The sequence below is a fragment of the Gymnogyps californianus genome, chromosome 24 (assembly GCF_018139145.2).
Source record: "Gymnogyps californianus isolate 813 chromosome 24, ASM1813914v2, whole genome shotgun sequence".
Classification (NCBI taxonomy): Eukaryota; Metazoa; Chordata; class Aves; order Accipitriformes; family Cathartidae; genus Gymnogyps; species Gymnogyps californianus.
Genome location: NC_059494.1, coordinates 5314731 through 5331777, shown reverse-complemented (window position 1 = coordinate 5331777; position 17047 = coordinate 5314731). Strand labels below are relative to the sequence as shown.

General features: G+C 66.6%; 2 protein-coding genes across 2 annotated transcripts; both read left to right on the top strand.

Moving 5' to 3' along the window:
- Positions 1-1027: 1027 nt before the first annotated feature.
- Positions 1028-6714, top strand: CACTIN (cactin, spliceosome C complex subunit). The gene is made up of 10 exons (XM_050910803.1): positions 1028-1188; positions 1887-2373; positions 2929-3024; positions 3507-3652; positions 3737-3899; positions 4032-4149; positions 4402-4594; positions 4950-5072; positions 5240-5508; positions 6028-6714. Exons 1-10 carry the CDS (start codon positions 1028-1030, stop codon positions 6516-6518), a joined length of 2247 nt encoding a protein of 748 aa, XP_050766760.1. The 3' UTR covers positions 6519-6714.
- A 5651-nt stretch (positions 6715-12365) lies between these two features.
- TBXA2R (thromboxane A2 receptor) lies at positions 12366-16891 on the top strand. Its single transcript, XM_050910636.1, has 3 exons — positions 12366-12430; positions 15053-15963; positions 16358-16891. Exons 2-3 carry the CDS (start codon positions 15142-15144, stop codon positions 16625-16627), a joined length of 1092 nt encoding a protein of 363 aa, XP_050766593.1. The 5' UTR covers positions 12366-12430; positions 15053-15141; the 3' UTR covers positions 16628-16891.
- The last annotated feature ends 156 nt before the right edge of the window (positions 16892-17047 follow it).

Here is a 17047-nt window from a genome sequence, read left to right as displayed (position 1 = left end):
ACGCGAGGGATCCAGCTTTTCGCCGCTGTTGCCTCTGCGGTGAGGAGCTCGGCCGCGTGTGCCGAAATTGCACTTTGGGAAGTTTTTTAGTGAAGCCAGAGCACTCGTAGGTCTTGGCACAGGGCTGGCACAGGCACAGCGGCGTTTGCATGGGCTCCGTCACCCTTGGTCCTCACTGGGCTCCCAAAGCACGGCACAGCCCGGCGTTCCCCTTTCTCTCATTCCCAGCCACCGTCGTGCTCCAGCTCTTTCCGAAAAGGACAAGGCGAAAGCCACGGCTCAGGCGTACCGGATCATGTCTGATTTTTCTTTCTGTTGATGTCTACATTAGACCCAAGTATGTTCTATTGGATGTTCATACTCCCACTCATTTTCTGTGTCCGCTCTGTGCGTGCACCATGTAACGAATGTATGTAAGTAGGCGGGCGCGGGGGGCTGGCGGCCGAAATGTGATGCCAACCCGTGGGTGTTGTCATGTTTCTCTTCTTTTGGGGGGGGCGGGTTAAGTCATGAGCGCTTTTTTTCTTTTTCTTGGTGGTTTTGAGGTTTTGATTTTTTTTTTTTCCCCCCTCCCTCTTCGGGGAGACCTTTTTCCAGAGAACTGTAAATTGATGCTATCTGTCCTCGGCTCTGTGATAAAGCATACTGTAGTCTGTGCTGTGCTCACTCCCGACGGCTCTGCCTCCTCTCTCCTGCGCTCGCGGCCGGGCCCGACCCCACTTTGGGGCTAAAAGGGAAGAAAAAAGGGACGGGAGGGGCGGGCGCGGGGCCGCCGGGCTCCACCCCCGCCCGGGGCCGCCTCCCGCCGGGGCCTCGCCGCGGCGCTGCCCCGCCGCCGCCTGCGCCCGCCCGGACCCGCGGAGCGGCCGCCGCCGCCGGGCTCGGGGGTGGGCGGGCAGGCGGGGACGGGGACGGGGACGGGGACGGGGACGGGCGGGCAGGCGGGCTCGGGGGCAGGCGCGGCGGGGGCGGCCCTGCGCGCCGGGCGCTGCCGAAGGCCCCCGGGGCGGAGCCGCAGCCGGAGCCCATGGGCTCGGGGTCGCGCAGCCCGGCCCGGCGGCGGCGGTCCCGTTCGCCGCGGCGGGATCGGGACCGGGACCGGGAGCGGGAGCGCTCCGGCAGCCGGGAGAAGCGGCGACGCCGCAGCCGCAGCCGGAGCGGGGGCCGCCGCCGGCAGCCGAGCTCGGGGTGAGCGGGGACCGGGCCCGGAGCGGCCGGGCCGCGCCGCGTCGCGGGGGAGGCGGGACCGGGCCCTGGAGCGGCTGGGCCTCGTCTGAAGGGGGGACCGGGCCCGGTGTGCCGGGGCCCCGGGGGCAGACCGGCCCCGTTGCGGCCGGGGGCTCGGGCGGGCCAAACCAGGCCCGTCTCCTCGCCCCCGGTGCGCGGCTGGGATGAAGGCGCCGGGGGAGCCCGGGGAGAGGCCGTGGCGGGGCTGGGCCGGCCGGGCCGGAGCGGGTGCCTTCTCCCGCCGGGCCCGGCCCCTCGGGGCGGTGTGAGGGGCCGCTCCGGTGCGGAGCGAGGCGTCCCGGCGGCCGGTGGTCCCGCCGGGCCCGCGCTGTGCCAAGGGGCCGCCGCGGGCATGGGCAGGGACCAGGGGAGGCTTGAATACGGCCGGGCTGAGGAGCGGTTTGACAAGCGTCATCCATGACACGAAACCAGCCCGTTTGGGGGGTTGTTGAGGGGAGGGGGGTCATACAGGGGAGCAGGCCCCGCCATGAAAGCGCGTTTGAGCTTTCTCGGCTCTGCTGGTGGCTCTGGCTGTGGCTTGGGCCGGTTCTCGCCGCATCTGCAGCAGGGAAACGTGCTCTCCTCTGTGGAGCGCCCGTTGTCCGACACGGAGCCAGTAACCATCTCCCAACTGAAACACGACTTTCTCCGCACCCCAGGTCTGACTCTGGCGATGAGAGACAGAAATGGAAGAAGAAAAGCAAAAGCAGGGACCAGCACTATAAAAGCCAGAAGAAACATCGCTCACGGTCCCGGGGTCGCTCCTCCAGCTCGAGCTCGGAGCACGAGCGAGGCAAGAGGAGAGCCCGAAGCAGAGAGCGGCGGAGGAAGAGAGATGGCTCCAAGTCTTCTGTGTCCTCTGTCAGCTCTCCCTCCCCGTCACGCTCCCGGGGCAGGGAGGAGACGGGGCAGCAGCTGAGCCTCCAGGAGCGCTTGAGGCTGAAGGAGGAGAAGAAGAAGCAGGCTGCGCTCATGAAAGCCTTGGAGACGCCCGAGGAGAAAAGGGCTCGCCGGCTGGCCAAGAAGGAGGCCAAGGAGAGGAAGAAGCGGGAAAAGATGGGCTGGGGAGAGGAGTACATGGGTTACACCAACACCGACAATCCCTTTGGGGACAACAACCTGCTGGGCACCTTCATCTGGAGCAAGGTGAGCTCTCCTCCGTGCCCACGTGTTGTAGAAGGCCGCTCGAAGGAGATTGTGCCCCTGCGGCCGCCGCAGAACAGGACAGAGGAGCAGTGGGGCGTCGGGGGGGGGACCTTTGCTTGAGGTGGGAACCTCTGTAACACTAAAAGCAGCCACCTGAGAGCAAAGCGCTCGTCTAGGGCAGCAGCGGGGTGTTTCTGACAGGCTCAGTGGGGTTTCACCCCCTTTCTCCTGAAGACCAAGGTCTGTAGCTGGGGGTGTGGGATGAGGAGGTGGGTCAAGGTGCAGGAGAGGGACCCAGACCCAGGGAGCTGCAAGCTGAGTGCTGGGCAGTGTTTACTGGTGTGTTAACGCTCGCCAGGTCGGGTGTCCTCCCTGGGCTGAGCCTGGGTTTCACTGAGGCGCTTCAGGAGTAGGATTTGAGCGGTTTGGGGACCTCGGACAGGATCAGAGCTCACTGGAGCAGCGGAAGCAGGTGGATGAGGTGGCATTTGCTGGCCGGTGAGGGGCTGTAGAGGTCACTGGGTTTCACAGCTTCCCTTGGCCACTCTGTTTCAGGCGCTGGAAAAGAAAGGGATCAGCCACCTGGATGAGAAGGACCTGAAGGAGAGGAACAAGCGAATCCAGGAGGACAATCGCCTGGAGCTGCAGAAGGTGGGATCAGATGTCCCCTTCCTCCCACTGTCTGACAGAGAACCCTGTGGACAGCCCAGTTCTCCCAGCCGCTCACTCGGAAGTCCCCTTGTTCTTCTCACTGAGGGTGCCCATAAGCTGTAGGATGTAGGATCAGGGGGGTCACAGTATGGTGACTTCTGCTATTCCAGGTTGAGAAGACTCTTCTCTTGGGGTGGAGTCCAGCTCAGGAGGTGCTGAGGAGGACAAGTGCCAGGTCACGGCACTGAGGCACTCAGTTGTGCTTGTGTCCCCTGTCCTCCAAAGGGCTGGCAGCAAGCAGCCCGGCCCCACTGGCCCACGCTGGCTCTCCTTCCACATGGCTCCTGGCTCCCCACGAGCCTTGGGCCGATCGCAGGAGCCGAGGCAGCTCAGTGAGCGGGATTACGGCTGCATCCTCAAACGGGTGTCCTGCGTGGGTGCCCCATCCGCAGTGGCCTCACGTCTCCCTCCGCCCCGGGCAGGTGAAGCAGCTGCGCCTGGAGCGGGAGCGGGAGAAGGCGATGCGTGAGCAGGAGCTGGAGATGCTGCAGCGGGAGAAGGAGGCAGAGCACTTCAAAACCTGGGAGGAGCAGGAGGACAACTTCCACCTGCAGCAGGCCAAGCTGCGGTAGGTGTCCAGCTTCATGGGGACGGGCCCGCCAGGGAGCAGAGGATGGCAGGCACCACTCGCTGTCCCTCTTCTCTCACCCAGGTCTAAGATCCGGATTCGGGATGGGAGGGCGAAACCCATTGACCTTCTGGCCAAGTACATCAGTGCGGAGGATGACGACCTGGCCGTGGAGATGCACGAGCCCTACACCTTCCTGAATGGCCTGACCGTCTCCGACATGGAGGATCTGGTGGAGGACATCCAGGTGCCAGCTCTGCCACCGCTGTGCCGGGGCTGGCTGAGGGGCAGCAGCTCAAGGCTTCCCCTGCCTCAGCTCTGCTTCCCTGCCTGTGGTGCGGAGCAGGTGCCTGATGTCCTGCTTGTCTCCTGCCTGCAGGTTTACATGGAGTTGGAGCAAGGGAAGAACGTGGACTTCTGGAGGGACATGACCATCATCACGGAGGATGAGATAGCCAAGCTCCGCAAACTGGAGGCCTCTGGGAAAGGAGGACCGGGTAAGTGGGAGAGCAGAGCCTGGTGTGGCTGTCAAGGGGAGTGTGAGCGGTGGGTAAAGCAGGGTGTAGGGTCTGCTGCGTGCGCTCAGGCTCAAAGGGATTCTCTGGGATCTGCTGGATGCAGGCTGTGGATCTGGCAGCCATCCCCTGCTGGGGTCCAGCCTTCCGCTGTCGGGTGCAGCCCCGGAGGGCCTGGGTGAAGGCAGGCTGAGCGCTTGGAGACTGACTGGCTGCCCTTGCCTGTCTGTTCAGGGGAGCGTCGGGATGGCGTCAACGCCTCCGTCAGCTCAGATGTGCAGTCCGTGTTCAAGGGGAAGACGTACAACCAGCTGCAAGTGCTGTACCAGGGCATCGAGAGCAAGATCCGGGCAGGAGGACCCAACCTTGACATTGGGTACTGGGAGAGCCTGCTGCAGCAGCTGAAGGCTTACATGGCTCGGGCCAGGTGAGAGCAGGGACTGTCCCCTGGGCAGGGCTGTGGAAAGGGGCAGCACAGACCCCACCGCGAGCAGAATTGGGGAGGCACAAACCCAGAGTCGTTGGTGGAGGGGTTTTATACCTTGCCCGAGACGGTTGGCCCTCCCAAGAGGGGAGAAGGGCTGGACAACACAGTCCCTTCTCCAGCAGTGATGTTTACAGTGAGGTCTCCAAGAGGGAACTGAACTGGAGGGTTATTCGGCCCCAAACAGTACAAAACGCAGCAGATTTCTACCCAATGTGGTGGGTGTCACAGCTCTGGGCTGTGTAGGCATGAGGTGGTTCTGCTGGGTGGGACCTGACTGCTCATCTCCTCTTCACAGGCTGCGGGAGCGGCACCAGGACGTGCTGCGCCAGAAGCTGTACAAGTTGAAGCAGGAGCAGGGTGTGGAGAGCGAACCGCTCTTCCCCATCATCAAGCGGGAGCCGGCCTCCCCCAGCGACAGGTACGCAGCTCTTTCCTTGGGGAGCGCAGCCCTCCGGGCCTCTCCCATAGGACACCCAGGACAGAAAATGCAGCCTTGCGCTCCCATCCTTTCACAGACAGACCTCAGGTGAGCAGAGAACAAGGGTACCATCCCCGTCCCAGTTCTCTCTTCTCTCTTCCTTGCAGGCTGGATCCAGAGGAGAGCATTGTGGTACAGCCAGGGCCATCCTCGGAGCCGGAGGCCGAGCAGGACGCAGAGACCAAAGGAGAGGCAGAGGGGGAAGCCGTGCTGATGGAGGAGGACCTGATCCAGCAGAGCCTGGATGACTACGACGCGGGGAAGTACAGCCCCCGGCTGCTGGGCACCAACGAGCTGCCCTTCGATGCCCACGTGCTGGAGGCCGAGGAGGATACGCATCGGCTGCTGCTTCTGCGTCAGCAGCTCCAGGTCACAGGTAGGAGCCCCACAGGCAGGCCCTGCGCTCGCCGGTCTCGCAGCCTGCCTGGCACGGAGGGCGTGCGTGTGCTTCGGGGTGCAGGGCTGGAGGGGGACGCTGCCCTCAGAAGAGGGTGAGTAAGAGCTGGATCTGGAGCACGCAGCCAGAGCTGGCCTGGCAGAGGGATGCCCCCAGGCAGCGAAGGGCGCTGTGGCCCGGACAAGAGCAGGGAGATGGGGCTCAGATCGTTGGCGTTCCCTGCGGGTACCTGCGTCGGGTCCTTCCCCACTCCCAGCCGCACCACCAAGCTGTTTGGGCTGTGGACAAGTGGGAAGAGTGTTTAGGATGAGTTTTCCAGCACAACTCAGCCCGGTGTCCACCCAGAGTCCGCAGGGCAGCGTGCACATCTCTGTGTCCAGCTCCGCATCCCCTGCCCAGGATCTGCTGCTCCTTCCCTCTGCGCGCCCAGGAGCAGTGTCCCCACAGCCTGGGCCTGGCTGGCACTGCAGGACCAGACATCCCCTCTCCTCTCTACAGGTGATGCCACCGAGAGTGCCGATGACATCTTCTTCCGTAAGGCCAAGGAGGGCATGGGTGCGGACGAGGCGCAGTTCAGCGTGGAAATGCCCCTCACGGGCAAGGCCTATCTCTGGGCTGACAAGTACCGGCCCCGCAAGCCCCGCTTCTTCAACCGGGTGCACACGGGCTTCGAGTGGAACAAGTACAACCAGACCCACTACGACTTCGACAACCCCCCCCCCAAGATCGTGCAGGGCTACAAGTTCAACATCTTCTACCCCGACCTCATCGACAAGCGCTCGACGCCCGAGTACTTCCTGGAGGCCTGCCAGGACAACAAGGACTTTGCCATCCTGCGCTTCCATGCCGGGCCACCCTACGAGGACATCGCCTTCAAGATTGTCAACCGTGAGTGGGAGTATTCCCACCGCCACGGCTTCCGCTGCCAGTTTGCAAATGGGATCTTCCAGCTCTGGTTCCACTTCAAGCGTTACCGTTACCGCAGATGAGGGGCTGCTCAACTCCCCTCCGGACCCCTGGCGCAGGGGCTGGGCAGGGGGGTCTTGTCCCCCATCACAGGCACTGTCCCGTGGACGTCCCCAAGGCCTGGCCCAGCACAGGGCCTATTCCTGAGGGTTTTCCCTGTCCTTGCTTTTATCCTGAGGGACCCTGAGACTTTGGTGCAAATAAATAGGGGTTGTTTAAGCTGTGGGATCCTGTGCGTGGGCACCCCACGCTGCTCTCCTGCACCTCATCACCAGCCAGTACTACACTGGGCCAGCACTGGGAGCTCCCCTGCTCCTCTGGGGGCTGGGTAGTGCTGGGGGGGGGGTATCCTCACCCCCATGCCTCTGGGATCTCTCACCCCATCCCCACATGCTGCCAGCCCTGTGTGCTCCCATTGTCCGTTCCAGCCCCATGCGCTCCCCTTGCCCACGCCGGCCCACTCCCAGCCCCACAGGCTCCCATCGCTGGGGCCAGCCCTGTCCAGTCCAGATGCTCCCTTCGCTCCACGAGCGCAGCCCTGCCGCGGTGGCCCTGCTGCCGCGGGCCTCCCTGGGCCCATCGCCCTCCCAGCCGGTCCCATTTCTGCACGTTCCCTCTGGGATCCGGCTTCCCCAGCCTGGGAGCACCGCCACTTCCCTCGACCCTGGCTGCGGGATGAAAGGGTTCAGTGGCTGCCAGGCGCCTGCCTCCAGCGAGGAGGAGGAGAGGGGTGTTAGATGGGTTATCTCCTTACAGGGGAAAATCCGGTTTGCGTGGCCTGCAGTCCCTCCCACCCTGGGCCTGAGTGGCTCTGGCTGCCCTGGGCCAGCGGCAGCCGCGCTCCCCAGACCCCCATCGCTGAGGTGGGGGTCCCCGAGGGCCTCGAGTGATGCTCGGAGGGTTTCAGGCACCTTGGGGAGTGCTTCGGGGCTGAGCTGGGACTCAACTGGCGTCGGTCCCTCCACGTGATGACCATGGGGCACAGCCACGCTCGTTTGGGATCGCTGCATGTGGCCCCATCCCCACCAGCTCCCGAACCCTCGGCGTGTCCCCGCTCGGTGCCGAAGCAGGCAGGAGGGGATGCCGGTGCGTGAGTAATGCCCGGTAGCGCAGCCTCCAGGAAACCACTGTCTTGGCCGTGAACTATTGCAGCAAGGTTGTTTCCTCCCCGCGGGCCTCGCTGCATCCTGCCCCCCGGTACAGCCCCATGGCAGAGGGGCTCGGGGGCTGCCCAGGTCCCCCAGCACTGGGGCAGAGCCGGCCCTGCTGTGTGGGGGGTCCCTGACCTCAGGGGCTGCCCCACGGCTGTTGTTTTTCCCCCATAGCTCAGGAGGGTCGCCCTGTCCTGCAGCTCCCAGCACCGCTGGCAGGATCCAGCCCTGCAAACACCATGGGAGCTCACGCTCAGGAGGCTCCCACGCCTGCCACAGCCACCCACGCGTGCCAGCGCTCCGTCTGCCCGGCGATGGGGGAGACCTCAACCGCCTCGGCCCTGTGCGCGGGTGCCCCCTCCCCATCCTGGCGGACATCTCCGGGCTGTCGGCTGTGCCGGGACACATCCCCCGGCCTCTGCTTCCTGTGCGTTATTTAAAGCCGTTGAGCGGCTGCTTGGCACAGGGGGGGTTTGAGGCCTGAGCTCAGCGCAGGAAGCGTGTGAAGGCCCGGCCAGGGATGGCTTTGGAGGAAATAGGGGGGAAAAAAAACCCCAAACCCAGTGGTTGGGTGCCCTCCCTGCTTAACTGCCTGGCAGAGCCCCCCTGCCCGCAGAGCCCCCCTGCCCACAGAGCCTCTCCCTCCTGGGCACCCACGCACACAGCGGGGGGACTCCCCCAAAAACATCTCACTGTGTCCCCAGCCTGGACAGGGTCCATGTCCCCTCCCAGGCGCTGCCTTTTCCCTGCACCCCTGACTTTGAGCCCTGGACAGAGCCACTGACCGGGCACGAGAGCCTGAACCTGGGAGCTGCTGCAGCCGGGCACCCGCCGCGGCCGGCTCAGGGGCTGGATCCAGCTGAAGCCCAGGATGTTTTCTTCCAGCCCTGGGTGCTCTCAGTGCTCTTCTCCACATCTCCCCTATATTTCGGGGGGAGCCGGTTACGTTCCTCTGCCTCGTGGCTTGTCCTGATGCAGCCCCGCACTGGGTTTGGGAGGCACAGCTCTTTTCTGCTCCCGGAGACAGCGGGAGCGGCTCGGCCAGGTTCATGCCAGGGTGGGGGCAGGTCGGTGCGGAGCCACCTTCGGCACCCCCGTGCCCACATCCTCTGCGAGCGCAGCGGCACCCCGTACTGGGATGGCAGGAGGGTCGGCACACCCGAGCAGCATCCGGACACAGCAGCTGGCTTCCGAGCTGGGTTCCGCTCGCAGTGGGGCCGCTCCTGCTGCCAGCACACTCCCCCCGCTGGGGCCAGCCGCATTCCAGCTCCGCAGGCTGTCCCTCCGGCTCCAACTGACTGTCACCCTCCTCCCAGGCTTTTGCTGTGACAGTCTTTGCTCCACACCAAGGGACTGAGGGACTGCAGCCCGGCAGTGCCAAGGCAGTGGCAGGAAAACCTCCTGCTCAGGCCTCTCAGCATCACCCAGCCACCAACACGCCCCGGCCTTGCTGGGGTGCTGGGTGCACGGGATGTCCCTGCGTCACCTGTGGAGTCAGATGCTCCCAGTGTGTCAGAGCTGGATGGAGAGGCTGGTGCCAGGGATGGAGTCTGCCCTCCCAGGCGGAGCACGAAGAGCAGCAGCGGAGGCTGTCGTGTCCCCTCCTGCGGCTCCCACACCTCAGCGGGACAGTGCCTGGGGACGTGCCACCCTGGCGAGCCCGGCTGGCCGCGGCCTTGGGCAGCGCGGTGACACACCGAGCTCAGAGCAGTCCGGCTGGGAAAACCCCCAGTGTGCGAAAACCCCCGGGCTGCGTCCGGCTGCACCCCCTGGGGTAGGGACGGCCAGGGCTGCGGGGAACACCCCAGGGACGCTGCCGGGGGGTACCCGCTCATGTCTGCGTGGCACCTCGGCCCTCCTCCACCCTCCTTCCAGGAGCCGCTGCCTCCCCATTCCCAGGTCTCAGGGCCCGCTGCGGGGGACAGCGGGGACGTTCCCCTCCCAGGCTGGAGGACGAGGCCCCGCTGTGCTGCCAGCCGAATGGAGCTGTGCCGATGCGGGTCCCGCTGGGACGGCAGTGGCGCGACAGGACTGACCCCCCCTCCGGACGCAGGAATCCAACTCGGGTAAACAAATGAGTAACCCGGATAAGAGCCCGGCCCCGCTAAATATAGCTGGGACAGCACGGTTGGGGTGTCTCAGTGCCAGCCCGTTCTCACAGCCGAGCGGGGACAGGTGAGGCCGGGGGACGCGGCCCCTCGTCCCACCCGTGGGTGCTGGCACCTTCGAGGCCGCCTCGGGCCGGCGGGGCTCTGGGTGCGGGCACGGGGTGGGGTGGGGGGGCTCAGCACCGGGGGATGCTGCTGGGACTTTGGGGGTGCGGCCGGACCCAGGCGGGGAGGGGGGGGCGATGGGGGTCGGGGGGGGTCGGGGCGCGCACCCCGCCGGGGAGCCCCGTCCGCAGCGGGGAGGGGACCGGCGCGGGGCCGGTTCCGGGGGGCGGGGGGCTCTGCGAGCCCGGCCCTTCCCCCGCGCCCTCCCGCGGGGCCGGGCTCCGCCGAGCCGGGCTGAGCTGAGCCGAGCGGAGCGGAGCTGAGCTGAGCTGAGCCGGGCTGGGCTGGGCTCAGCCGCGCCGGGTGGGGTCCCGCCGGCAGCGAGGTAGGGCCCGGGTCGGCGGGGGAGGGGGAGAGGGAGGCGGTGATGGAGGGGCCGGGGGATGCACGGCCGGGGGGGGGCTGAGAAAGACAAAGAGCCCACAAGGCTGGGATGGACGGAGGGAGGGGGATGGACAGACAAACCGCGGCGCTGGGATGGACAGACAGACGGCAGGGCTGGGACGGACGGATGGAGGGGCTGGGATGGACGGACAAAGTGCAGGGCTGGGACGGAGGGACGGAGGGGCTGCGCGGGGCGGCAGGGCTGGGCCGGGCCGATAAGGGCTGGCTCAGCCGCCCGGTTTGCACAGAAACCCGAAGAGCTGGTGCGTTTCGGGGGGAGGGGGGGGAGCGGTGACCCCGCGGGGAGGGGACGGGGACGTGGAGCCCCCGCTCCCCCCTCCCCCCCTCCCGGCTCTCTGTCCCCGGGGCTGGGTGTCCGGGGCTGGCACGTCCCAGGCTCCCCCCCCCCCCCGGTACCAGGATTTACTTTCGGGGCTTTACCCCCTCCGAGCGGGGTTTACCGGGAGGGCAGCGGGCGGGGGCGGCCGGGGGCTGCGCTGGCGAAGGTTGCCGCCGGCTCCGCGGCGCTGCTGGGAAGGGCCGGGAAAACGCCGGGAAAGCGCCGGGAAAGGGGCTATTGTGGGCGGCCCAGCGACAGCTTCGAAGCCCTCGAGATGCCGCGATGCTGCGGCCGGGGACAGGCGAGGAGCGGAGGGGGGGGGACCCTGGCTGCCGGCCCCCCCAGGGCTGCCCCTCTGCGCACAGCGCTGTGCTGCCGAGCCCCGGCTCTTGCACCCGAGGGTGATCCCCCAACGGCTGCCGCCTGCCCTGCTCCGGGGACCCCGGGGACAGATTGGGACGAGATGGGACAGGGACTGTGCTAACCGTCCCCCAGCAGCCTGGAGGGCGAGCGAGTTGGGGACCTCTGCCATGGGCCACAGCAGGGACAGGCGAGGACAGCCACCGTGCCTGGCAGGGACCATCCCTGCTGGTGTGTCACTGCTTCCCATGAATGTCCTCTGTCCTGGGTGTCCCAGGGATGTCCCTGCTCCAGGCCAGGCCAGCTGCCCCAGCAGCAGGTCCCTTTGATGGTTGTGGGTCTGGGGAGGGATGCTGGGGCCCTGCCAGGTCCCCATCCCCATGACGTGGCCATTGTTGCCTTTCCCGTCCCAGCTGATGGCCTTGAGCTGACCTGCTGCCCAGAGAGCCCCAGCCTCGGGGACGGTTGGCAATGGGACCACGTCCATCCCTGGTAGCAGTGGCTGTGCCCGGCGGCGCCCCGTGGGACCACCTGCACAAGGGACATCGGGCTGGAGAGGCAGAAGGGACAGAGAAAGTCCTTGTCCTTCCAGGACAAGGTGGGACGGGGCTGTCCCTGGAGAGGTCCAGCAAGCAAAGAGGAGGGACTGGACACACGAGGAACAAATACAAATGCCCTGCAGCATCTTCTGCACAGCTGCCCTGCGGCTGAGCGCCACATCCTGGGAGGCAGAGCCCAGGCCGAGGGGGCACGCAGGGTGTGGGGAGAGTCACTGCTGCCCAGTTTGGGGTCCCTTTGCAGGTGTGTGGTGCCCCGCTGCCCAGCAAACCTCCCTTCCCAGCCCCCCCGGCCTGATTCTGCCAGCCCCATGCCCAGCCCTGCCTGAGGAAGCCTGGGGGAGCAATGGACTGGGGCGGGAGCTGCACTGATAAGGAGCAGCCTCCCATGCTCCCTATTAGCCTCTCGCCTTTCCCTCGCTAACCTCGGATGTGGCCGGGGCAGGAAGCAGCACCCGGCGGAGGCAGGGCAGCCCGCGGTGCATCTACAGCATTACACCGACCCACAGGCTCGTCCGACGCCAAGAACCCCATTAGCGCCTGCACCGGCCCCCGCCGCTGCTGCGAGTGGCTCTCAGCCTCCAGCAGCCCATTTTGGAGACAGCTCCTCTCCGCCGGGATTTTACCCCAGCACCCTTTGCCTTTACTCACAGCCAAACCCTCGCTCCCGCAGAATCTCCCTGGGAGAGGGTTTTGCCGGATCCAGTAACGCCAAACCCAAGCGCACGGGGTCGGCGGGGACAGGCACCGGGCTTAGGGTCTCTCCTCCACAGGACCTGCTGTCCCCACGCCCATCCTCCTGCGGTGGCCGCCTGCAATGGGGGGAGATGGCGAGTGAGGAGCCCCCTACCCCCACATGAACCCCTTCCCGTAAGTGCCTCGGGTTTGCTCTGGCGCGCGCGGGGTTCAGCTTGCTCCCAGCCGTGCTGGCGCTAAACAGCCCCTCTTTAATATTTGATTCCCTCTAAGTGCTGCGCGGTCCCAGGCCGGCCGGCTGAGGCAGCTCTGCGCAGGGCAGCACCCGACTGCTCGGCCCCCGAGCCCACCCCAGCATCGCAGCCGGTGCTGGGGCAGAGCCCCCGGTGTCTCCGGCCCTGCCAGCAGCGAGCAGTGGGTGAGGGTCCAGGTCGTGGGCTGGGGCGCTGGGGCAAGAGGGAAGGAGGACAGGGAGGGGACGTGGGTGATGGTGGGTTTGGGGTGTGCGGTGTGGAGCTGCCGGGGCTGGTGCATCCTTGCCCGGCCGTGGTGCCACTGCAGGGAGATCCCCGCTCTGGACACTGTGGGGAGAAGGGTCGGATCCTGCAGCACTGAGCCGGTCGGCAGCCAAGAGCATCCCGTGGCCGTCAGTCCCCGGGTGACGGGGGCAGCAGGGCAGCATCGCCCCGCAGGCTCCTGATCCCCAGCCACGCTGGAGCGAGCGCAGGGAACACCCTGGGACGGGGGGGGGGACACACGCTTGGGGACAGCACCCCGAGGGCAGGCACGTAGCAAGGGACAGCCAGAGCAGGACCTCTGAGCCACAGCACCCACGTGGCATCACTGTGGGGAGGGGAGGTGGGAATTTGCCACCTCCCAGGGATGCAAATCCCAGGGGACACGGGAAAGGCTGGTGGTTCCTCAGGGACTCGGAACTGTCACACCGAGGCCTGACCGCATGTCTCAAGGGGAAAGACGCCTTTGGGGCTGCCGCTGCCATCCCTCGGGGACCGGCAAAAACAAACAGTGGCAAGTTTTCGCTCTTGTCTCATGGAAAAAGCTGGGGCCGTCCTCACGCTGTGGCAGTGAATCAGCCCCACGCTCTGCCAGCCACCCGTGCTGGGATGGGGATGGGGACGGGGATGGGGACGTGCCCCCGCCGCCACTCCTGGCCCCTTCCCCGCTCCAAAGCAACCGCGGGGCCAACAGTGCAGCTGGTGATGGGGGCAAGGGCAGGGGTGCTGCCATGCCGGATGGGTGCCAGCACCCTCAGTCCTGCAGCCTGCCTGGATGCGGCCCCGGAGGAGGATGTTGCAATGCCTGGCCCCATCCCAGCCCCGGGACGGACTGTGGGATCGGCGTGCGACCCGGGTGTGCGCGGCAGCTCCCAGCCCTGTGGCCGCCCTTGCACCAGGGGCCAGAAAGGGGGTGGCGAGTGGGGGGTGCCAGGCTGCGGGACGTGGGGCAGGGCTCGCCCAGGACATGGGGATGCAGAGCGGGGCTGGATGCAGGACCAGCCGCTGGGTTTGGCACCGATCGGGGCTGGCTTGTGGTTTCACTTGGGGACGGAGGGCAGGTGGCAGTGCCACCCTGCACGAGAGGGAGGCAGGGGTGCCAGGACCTCCACGACTGGGGGGCACCGCAGTGGGGTCTTTGCAGAGGTGATGGGTCGGGATACAGCTGGGCACCCCATGGGGGCCACCAGGCTGGGGATGGCGTCAGCCAGCGGTGCGGGGACGGGGCAGACGGGGTGGCAAGGACATCCACAGCCTGGAGCAATGGGTCCCAGGAGGAGAGGAGGGGTCTGGTCCCTGGTGGGGGTCTGGTCCCTGTGGGGTCTGGTCCCTGGGGTGCCCTGTCCCTGCGAGGGGTCTGGTCCCCAGGGTGTCCAGTCCCCACTGTCACCGTGCCTCTGCCCCATCCCACATAACCCCATTTGCAGCCTGGACTAACTAGCGCTGGAGGCAGCACCCCCGGGGCTTCCCAGATGCCGGATGCTTCCCAGCCCCGGGTCACCGCCCAGCAAGCCAGCGTGGCATTGACCAGGCTGCCCACGACCGCGGTCGTCCTCGTGCACCCTGCCACAGCCACTGGGCCAATGTCCCAGTGACAAACCCTCGACTCCAGCTGTGGTGGGGCCAGCGGGGGGGGGGAGAACGGGGACGTCACACGTGCAAGCCGGCTGCGTGTCCCAAGGCTGTGGGTTGACCGCAATGCCGGCACTGGGGGTGCAGCACACAGCTCCAGGCATGGATGTCCCATCCCGTGCCTCAGTTTCCCCACCACACTGCAGGAACAGGGCCTCTCCCCATTGAGCCGGGGGTGTGGAAGGGAAGGCACAGGGATGGGGTGGTGCCAGGATCAGGCCCCGGTGCAGCCGCCCTGTGCCTGCACGCCCCATCCTTCAGAGTGGGTCCCCCCTGCCGCGGTGGAGGGCGGGTGTCCCTGGAGGTGTCTGGCCCTGTCCCCCCTGGGGTGGGAGGGAGGCAGCGCCGTCAGAGCCAAGCTGCCAGTGCCGCGCTTCTCCGAACACCCACCACGCCGGATTACAGCCTCATGGCAACAGCCCCATGTGGCTGGCGGCCGGGGACGGTTAATCCCGGCCAGCTGCGGGGCTGGGGCCCTCCGCACCCGCTGCTGCACCCAGAGCGGTGCCAGCCCGGCACGTGCTGTGGTCCTGGTGTGGTGTCCCCCTCCACAGCCTGTGGGATGCCCCACGTTTGCAGGCTCAGGGTGGGTGATGAGTGGGCTTGGCCATGGGGGACCAGCCCTAAACCCCCCTCCTTGTCCCCGCAGGGCAAGGCGGGATTGGTGCCGGCACTGGCGGGGGGCACGTGCCATGAAGCCGAGCCAGGAAGGTGCCTGAAGCTGCCGGAAGGAGCGGGATGGGGTGGGGGGATATGAAGCCCCCAAACAGCAGCGCGGCCAGCCAGTCGGACACGTGCTTCGGGGTGTTCAACGCCAGCGGTGGCCGTGACAATGCACAGAACAGCATCACCTCGCCCTGGTTCTCCACCGCCTTCGGCCTCATCGGCCTCTGCTCCAACCTCTTCGCCCTCTGTGTCCTGCTCAGCTCCTCCCGCAAGCTGTCCAGCCAGGCCCGCTCCTCCTTCCTCGTCTTCCTCTGTGGGCTGGTGGTCACAGACTTCATGGGGCTGCTGGTGACGGCCTCGGTCATCATCCCCTACCACTTCATCAAGTTTGCCTGGGCCAAGGTGGACCCCGGCTGCCACCTCTGCAACTTCCTCGGCTTCTCCATGGTCTTCTTCGGGCAGTGCCCGCTGCTGCTGGGGGCCACCATGGCTGGTGAGAGGTTCTTCGGCATCAACCACCCCTTCTCCCGCTCCACCAGCATCTCCAAGCGCCGGGCCTGGTCCATCGTGGGGCTGGTGTGGGGCTTCTCCTGCCTGCTGGGGCTGCTGCCGGTGCTGGGGCTGGGGCGGTACACGCTGCAGTACCCCGGCTCCTGGTGCTTCCTCACTCTCCTGCCCAACACCGGCGATGTCGTCTTCTGCCTGCTCTTCGCCCTGCTGGGCATCTTCTCTGTGCTGCTCTCCTTCATCTTCAACACAGTCAGCGTGGTGACGCTCTGCCGTGTCTACCATGACCGGGAGTCGGTGCAGCGGCGCCGGGACAGCGAGGTGGAGATGATGGTGCAGCTCGTGGGCATCATGATCATCGCCACCATCTGCTGGATGCCCCTCCTGGTGAGGCCCCAGGTCTTGGTGTCCCCCCCTCCATGTCCCTCCTAGGTCTTGGTGTCTCCCCATGCTCCTCCTGGTGAGGTCCCAGGTCTCGGTGTGTTCCCCCTGCCATGTCCTTCCTGGTGAGACCCTGGGTCTCGCTGTCCCCCCGCCACCACTCTGCACCCTGAGTTGGCGCCTGGGTGATGGGCTCTGGGGCTCAGCACCGCTTGCAGGCAGAGCGGCTGCTCCCTGGTAGCGGGTGCTCCCTGGTAGCAGGTACCCCAAACCAGCCTGGAACCCCTCTCCAACAGGCTCAACGCCCAGCCTGGACCCTCATCATCTCCCCCACCCCGGGGCAGCTCATGGCCCCTGCAGGGACCCCTCGCTGACGCCTTGCCCCTTCCCCCCTCCACAGATCTTCATCGTCCAGACGGTCCTGCAGCAGCTGCCAGCCAGCGGCCAGATCCAGATGCTGCCCACGGAGACGCAGAAGATGCTGCTCATCTACATCCGCATGGTCACCTGGAACCAGATCCTGGACCCCTGGGTCTACATCCTCTTCCGCCGGGCCGTGCTGCAGCGCCTCTACCCCAGCCTGCGCGCCCGGCCCTCCATCCTCTCCCTCTACCCCGTCCTCAACCCCTCCCTGCGCCGTAAGCTCACCGCCGACGCCGTCCTGCAGTAGTGACCCCCGGGGACAGGCACTGAGGCGGGGGACAAGCCATCCCCCCCATCCCACCCCCCAGGTTAATTAATTGTCCCCATCGCCTGCAGCCATGGGCTCTCACCACCCCCCCCCGCAGCCCGCTACTCGAGGGCATGGCAGGGGGCACGGGGCTGCTCCCCCCTCCCCGTCCCCATCTGAGTGACACCCCCCCCCCAATAAAACACAGCTTGTGCAGCTCTCCGTGCCCGCTGGGGGTGAAGACCCGGGGGACCCTGGGGGGACCCCAGCCCCATTGCCGGCCGGAGCAACAGCCCTTCTCCTCCAGTCTCTGCTTTAATGAGCCGCGGCCGCTTCCCGCCACATTTTGGGGGTGCGTGAGGGGGGGCCTTGAGGGGTGGGGAGGGGGCTGAGTGCCCTGCTGCCACCCCCCCAACCCAG

What these genes read in the sequence shown, in the direction of transcription:
- CACTIN (XM_050910803.1), top strand. Translation starts at nt 1,028, where the DNA reads ATGGGCTCGGGGTCGCGCAGCCCGGCCCGGCGGCGGCGGTCCCGTTCG. An exon ending in CTGCAGCAGGCCAAGCTGCG is followed by an intron (nt 3,653 to 3,736) that starts GTAGGTGTCCAG and finishes TCTCTCACCCAG; the next exon opens with GTCTAAGATCCGGATTCGGG. An exon ending in ATCTGGTGGAGGACATCCAG is followed by an intron (nt 3,900 to 4,031) that starts GTGCCAGCTCTG and finishes TCCTGCCTGCAG; the next exon opens with GTTTACATGGAGTTGGAGCA.
- TBXA2R (XM_050910636.1), top strand. Translation starts at nt 15,142, where the DNA reads ATGGGGTGGGGGGATATGAAGCCCCCAAACAGCAGCGCGGCCAGCCAG. An exon ending in TCTGCTGGATGCCCCTCCTG is followed by an intron (nt 15,964 to 16,357) that starts GTGAGGCCCCAG and finishes CCCCCTCCACAG; the next exon opens with ATCTTCATCGTCCAGACGGT.